This window comes from Oryzias melastigma, linkage group LG10 (assembly GCF_002922805.2).
Source record: "Oryzias melastigma strain HK-1 linkage group LG10, ASM292280v2, whole genome shotgun sequence".
NCBI lineage: Eukaryota > Metazoa > Chordata > Actinopteri > Beloniformes > Adrianichthyidae > Oryzias > Oryzias melastigma.
Genome location: NC_050521.1, coordinates 23,390,135 through 23,396,134, shown reverse-complemented (window position 1 = coordinate 23,396,134; position 6,000 = coordinate 23,390,135). Strand labels below are relative to the sequence as shown.

Sequence of the window (6,000 nt, the reverse complement as noted above, 5' to 3'; positions counted from 1 at the left end):
TGAAGATGCTGCTTTTACATGTTTTAACAAAACATTGTAATATTTAATAAATTATTGATCTGTCTTTAAAATGACTTTTGACCACAAAGTAAGTAAGTAAGTTTTATTTATATAGCACCTTTCACAGACAAAAGTCACAAGGTGCTTCACAAGTTAAAAGCATAAAAGCAAATACTTTAAAAGATAAGAAAACATAAAGGACAAAGCTTTCCCGATTAAAAACATAAAAGACAAAAGCCTCACAAGCTAAGAAACATAAAAGACAGGAGCAAGTACCACATAAAACAATCATTTCAAGCCCAATTAAAAACAGACTCAGTTAAAATACTTACCAAAATAAAAGGTTTTAAGTTTGCTTTTAAAAGAGTGAACAGAGTCCAGGGAACGGAGGGAGAGAGGGAGCTCATTCAAACTTGACATAAATAGCAAAGTGTTTCCCAACATCTTAAACTATGATCACACTGCTCTTGGTAATGTGAATTCAAAAGATCACTTCCTGTTTAAACACACATTAACTTCATACGTCGCAAGTCTAGATTAATTAGAGTTGGATTTGGTAGTAACATAAAACAAAACTTGGTGTAATTAGCAAGTATTAGTTTTGGCAATTATTAGTTTCTTCTTTGTGATCAACTTTCAAACTGTGAACACTTTCTGGGACACTGTTCATACATCGGAATAGAGCTATGAAAGGAAAAGCCGGGATCAAAACTGACGAAATTTTGACATTTCACACCAAGTCTCTTCCAGCTGTGAGTACATAAATTAGTATTAGGAAGCAATACTCCAGTGTGAGCACCATATGTGTTCAAAAACCCTCATTCTTGATACATACTGGAGTATTTTTTATTCCAGTGGATATTCCTGCCATAGAAAACTGATTTTTCTTTTAAAATCCTCTTAATTTTATTTATAGACCTCACCACCAGCACCTGTAACTAACCTGACCTTCCAGCAGATGGCGCCAGAACTAGATATTTCTTTAAGTGTATACAGTAAGTAAAGTTTCTGTACGGCAGCTCGTCACTGATGGACTCCTCCAGCAACAGAGACGTCTCGTAGGTCCTACATCCACAAAGCAGAAGTTACACAAACCTCTAATATTCATCACAGGTTGCTATGGTAACAGACCGTTTGGTTGAAGTGACACTAACCAGCAGCGAGCCACGTTCCTCACAGTGTACCCTCCTCCTCTGAGCACCAACAGAGGAATCTTAAAACTCTTCACGAACTCCACGCACTCCCTGAAACAGGAAGTGGCGTCATCATGCTGACCGTGCAGAAACGCTGCCCGCACGTGAGGGGGGGTAAAACAGTCTCACCCGTGTCCCCGTATGCTGAGGTTGAAGCAGCCCAGTCTGTCACAGCCTAGAGAATCGGCTCCACACTGTAAACAAACAGCAATGCTCTCACAATGACCTACAGAACCAGACAAACGGCGGCGGCGGCGGCGTCTGACCTGCAGGACGATGCAGGTGGGCTGGTAGAAATCCACCACCTGCTTGATGACCGGCTGGAACAGCTGCCTGTAACCTGCAACACACACAGCCGTGACTGCACGCTCGCAGCAGACGCTTCGCCTGTCTGCGCAGACCTGGCCACTCACTCTGGTCATCGATGTCGTCTCGCCGCGAGACGTTCAGGCAGTAGTAGCGGCCGCTCTCGGCCCCCACCTCGTACATGTCACCTGCAGGAAAGCAGCCGGGAGTCCTCACAAATCCAAGACGGAGCGAACACCAGCCGGGAGCAGCTCTCACCTGTTCCCGGGAAGAAGTAGTTCCCGTACTTGTGGAAGGACACGGTCATGACTCTGTCCGTCAGGTAGAAGGCCTCCTGGACCCCGTCGCCATGGTGAATGTCGATGTCGATGTACAGAACGCGGGGGTGGTACCTGCAACACACATGATTAGAAAAGGCGGGAACAGTCAGGAGGTGCAGAGGAGCGCCGCCTCACTTTAGAAGCTCCAGGATGCTGATGACGATGTCGTTCACGTAGCAAAACCCCGACGCCTGCAAACGAAAAACATTTTAATCAGAAATTGAACAAACGTGAAGATCAGGAGTTTGTTTTCTGACCTCAAACTTTTTGGCGTGATGTAAACCTCCAGCCCAGTTGATGGCGATGTCACAGATCTGCAGGAAGAAATATTTACACTCAGTAAACCTGACGAGAACAAAAACCTCAAAGAATAAACCTTTCATTCACTGACAGTATAGGTTCTAATGTGGTGTTTTAGGGCATACAGTGACATCTAGTGGTGATCTAAGGTCATAACAATAAATCAGTCCAGGAAAAATCATTTAAAAACGATGCAGTTAAGTCCAAAACAACACTTTAGTCTCTCCTTTTTTATTTGTTGTTTCAATGATTACTAATAAAACTTAAAAAGAAATGTTTCCATATTTTTTCAATAAACTACTCAGTGTTTTGTCATGTCGCTCTCTGGGATGAACAAATACAGTAAAAAGGAAATTATGGAATCTGCAGCTTTTTGTAATCATTGAAATCCAATTTAAAGAAGATTTTTGTAAAGATTTTATCTGTAAATAATTCCTTAAATGGAGCTGCTGGGACCATTAAGTTCAATCGTGTGCATTAACAGAGAAGTCCATGAAGAACTTTTTATGACTGACAGAACAAAACTGACTGGTTACCTTGTGGTTGAGCTGCGTGGCGCCCTGCAGAGACGCTCCGGTGTATCTGGAACAGAACTCAAACAGACCTGGAAACACAGGACTACAACCCACGGTTCGGTTAGTGGTCACGTCTGCATGAAGCAGAAGAAGGAAACGGAGGAGCAGCGCTCACCAGTCATCTCCTACGTTGAAGGTGTTCAGGCTCTTGGTGAAGCCCTGCATGTTGTTGGGGCTGACCTTCTGCAGGAAGTCTATGTAATCTTCAGAGTGGAACCGACACATGTCGTGCTGAGAGGCTTTGTACGGCTTGAAAACCTGACGGTAACAGAATTCAGAGTTAAGTCTTTGTTTGGAAGCAGCAGAGAAAGCAGCTTCTGGACCTTCAGGAGCGTCTCACCATCATCTTCTTATAGAGGCCATAGTGCAACACCAGACTGTGGGTGAGGGACAAACGGTGAGGCTTCATGGGATGACCAGCACCTGCAGGAGACGGTTCAGATTTATTTAAGATCCAGATCAGTTTCAAACATTAAACGTGATTCTAGTTCAACATGAAAGTGGCTCAGAGATTTGGTTTCTGCTGATGAACATTTGTATCCAAACAAAGGGAGTCAGTTCCAGTTAAACTTTCAGTAAAAGTTTGTTTGCTTTTGCATTTTTGGTTAATTATTTTATCAGGAATACAAAAAAACAAGATCACATTTAAGATTTAATTAAATAGTTTTGTTAATAAGTCTGAATGCTTCAGGACAAAGTCTTTCATTCAGTTTCTCACAGATTTTTGCTTAAATTTACATTTTTCATATGTAGAACAAAACATCAGTCTTTTAACATAAAATACAATTTTATAACCAGATTCTTAAAAGCTGTTGTAACCAGAACTGTGATATAAGATCAGTTTTTGTGGACCAGTTTTTATTTGAGCTCACACTTTAGATAAGTTCAAAACATTATTGATAAGAATCACAAGTTTACTCAAAACTGATAAACAGCTGATTTTGAAAAATAAAAATGTTCTATGAAAACAATAAACGCTTAAAAAGCAAATAAACAACACATTAAAAACAAAAACCTTTCCATAACCTAGATTTGTTGAAGATAAAACAGCTTTAGCATGTTGATAAAATATTAGCTAAACTGTAAAAAGTTTAAAAAACTCGAGTAGATAACAAATTAAACTGCAGTGAAGTTAGTTTTAGGTTGGATATTCGACAGACATTCGCTCTGTTCATATTTAGGGACCGTCAACAAATGACAGAATGTTTCTTCAATAGCTCTTAAAGTATTGGACCAAATCAAACCAAAACCCTTTAAAATAATAAAACAGACTAAGAACTATCTATAACTGCAGTTTACATTAGCTTTTGATGCTTTTTCTAATTTTAGTAAATTTTTTAGTGTAAATTTTCACGTTTTTCTTCAATAACTTTTAGATTTTTAAACCAAATTGGCATTTTTTTGGAGTGATTTGGTCAAATAACCTAAAAGCTATCCGCCATCATTTATCATTAATTTAACAAACTTCTAGAAAATTCAAAAACTTCTGTGTTTGTTCTTTAGCCTTTTTATATATGAACAAGTTTCTCTCCAGTTAGTTTTACCTTTCACTAAAAGAAGTTTCTACTTAACCGACTCTTCAACTCCAGAGATACTGAAGCAACATCTGAAATGTTCTTTGTTGTACCGCAGGGATCTTTAACTAAAGTTTAATGAGGTCCAGTTTGAACTCCTTACTTGAAGTTAAGGTCCAGAAAACAAATGATGCTGTTTATGTTTAAGTAGCTGAGTATTGGTGGAACATCTGCATGTAATTCATAACTTTATTTGAGACTTTTTAGATGTAGTAAATAAATAAAGCAAAAAACAAAACGACTAAACGTCAAAAACTATATTTTCTAAGTATAATAATAAATATTATGCAAAACATTCAAGAATCTGTCGCTGCATATTCTGCAGAGCAGTTTGATACGTGGAAACGACTATCTCCATAAATCCATGTTTGGAGGAAGACTCCTGGTTGTGTCTGTAAACAGCAGCTTTATGTTTCTCTGAAGTGGAAAGCTCTTCTTCAGATCATGGCTCTTTTCTCCCAAAAAAGAAAGTTTCTAAATATGTCTTTTTGTTTGCCTTTCATTAACTTTTAGCTTTGGGCTTTCGCTCTGAACAAAATAAAACTTCCTTCAGAATCAGAAGATAAAAATGCAGAAATCTGCAGCCCGGTATCAAGCACCCCGTGTCGGGGACCCCCTGATTTAATGGGAACTGGCAGCATGTTGAAAAATCCAGAGTTTGGGACCCTGAAAACATCAAGAAGTGATGCTGAGGGGGCCGGAACCATACGTCCACATGTGACGAGTAAGTAATGAGAATGTGTTGCAATGAAAACAAGATTTGCACAGTTTAAAATAGAGGCGTCGTTTTAGTTTTGCGTCAAAGTCGGCCCAGATGCTGGGACGGCATGACCCAACATCTGGGCCCAGATCTGGACCACGGTCCGCTAGTGACCCCTGCCCTAAAGGATAAAGACGTTTAAAAAAAATACATGAGAAAGTATCTGGTGCTCAGAAGAAACTTCTGAAGCTGAAATCGGCCTGACCTACCTTTCTTTTTTATTATTTCTCCTCATAACGAGAAGACCCTGCTTTGAATCCCAGCTGGGATCTTTCTGGGTGGAGTTTGCATGTTGTCCTCGTGCACGTGTGGGTTTTCTCCAGCAACTCCTCCCACAGTCCAAAGACATGTTTCATAGATTAATTGGTTTCTCTCAAGCGTCTCGACTTGTGTCAGTAACTGCAGTTTTGCAGCTTTCTGCCTGACAGCCAAAGTGGAAGAATTGCTGACCTCTGGTGGCGGCACAGTGTATTACATTCAAGGAAGAAAAAAACAAAGTAAAACAACAATTTCAATTTAAAAAAAAACTGTTTTATTAAACTGAACTCCTATAATATTTCTGCACACATAAATACATGTTTTGGTATATCACACATTTTCCTGATGATTCTCTAAAACAACATTTAAGAGGATGATGATAATAAAGTCGATGTCAAACTCTTCTTTACATTAGAAGAGCTTGAAACCAAACATGAAAATCTCTCTTAAATAACAAAATGTTATTCATGAAGATTTCTTTCAAACATTTCAAAGTCTGACAGAAAGTTGGAGGTAAATGTGTTCAGAAAGACGGTCCAGAGACAGAAGGAACTTTCTCTCCGTCTTCTGCTGATTTCAGGGATGAAAACCTCAAAACAGAAACTGTCTACAGTTGGAGGAAAATGCAGAACAGAAATCTGGGTTTCATGTTAATGAGATGAAGAAAAAGTTTCTGATTTGAAAAGAAAATTTATCTGTAGACTTTCTGGTTTG

At 39.2% G+C, this 6,000-nt stretch overlaps 1 protein-coding gene across 1 annotated transcript; it reads right to left on the bottom strand.

Moving 5' to 3' along the window:
• Positions 1-918: 918 nt before the first annotated feature.
• On the bottom strand, positions 919-3,130 carry LOC112153370 (histone deacetylase 3-like). The gene is made up of 11 exons (XM_024283549.2): positions 3,035-3,130; positions 2,810-2,952; positions 2,656-2,737; positions 2,077-2,133; positions 1,955-2,010; positions 1,758-1,891; positions 1,607-1,687; positions 1,460-1,533; positions 1,323-1,387; positions 1,155-1,244; positions 919-1,065 (listed from the first exon to the last, which is right to left on the bottom strand). The coding sequence occupies exons 1-11, from the start codon at positions 3,101-3,103 to the stop codon at positions 939-941; spliced, it is 978 nt and encodes a 325-aa protein (XP_024139317.1). The 5' UTR covers positions 3,104-3,130; the 3' UTR covers positions 919-938.
• Positions 3,131-6,000: the final 2,870 nt, after the last annotated feature.

Excerpts from the sequence above, each read along its gene's own strand:
- LOC112153370 (XM_024283549.2), bottom strand. The coding sequence starts at position 3,103 with ATGAAGCCTCACCGTTTGTCCCTCACCCACAGTCTGGTGTTGCACTAT. Across the intron at positions 1,388-1,459 it reads CCACCTGCATCGTCCTGCAG|TGTGGAGCCGATTCTCTAGG; the intron begins GTCAGACGCCGC and ends GTTTGTTTACAG. Across the intron at positions 1,066-1,154 it reads AGGAACGTGGCTCGCTGCTG|GACCTACGAGACGTCTCTGT; the intron begins GTTAGTGTCACT and ends TTGTGGATGTAG.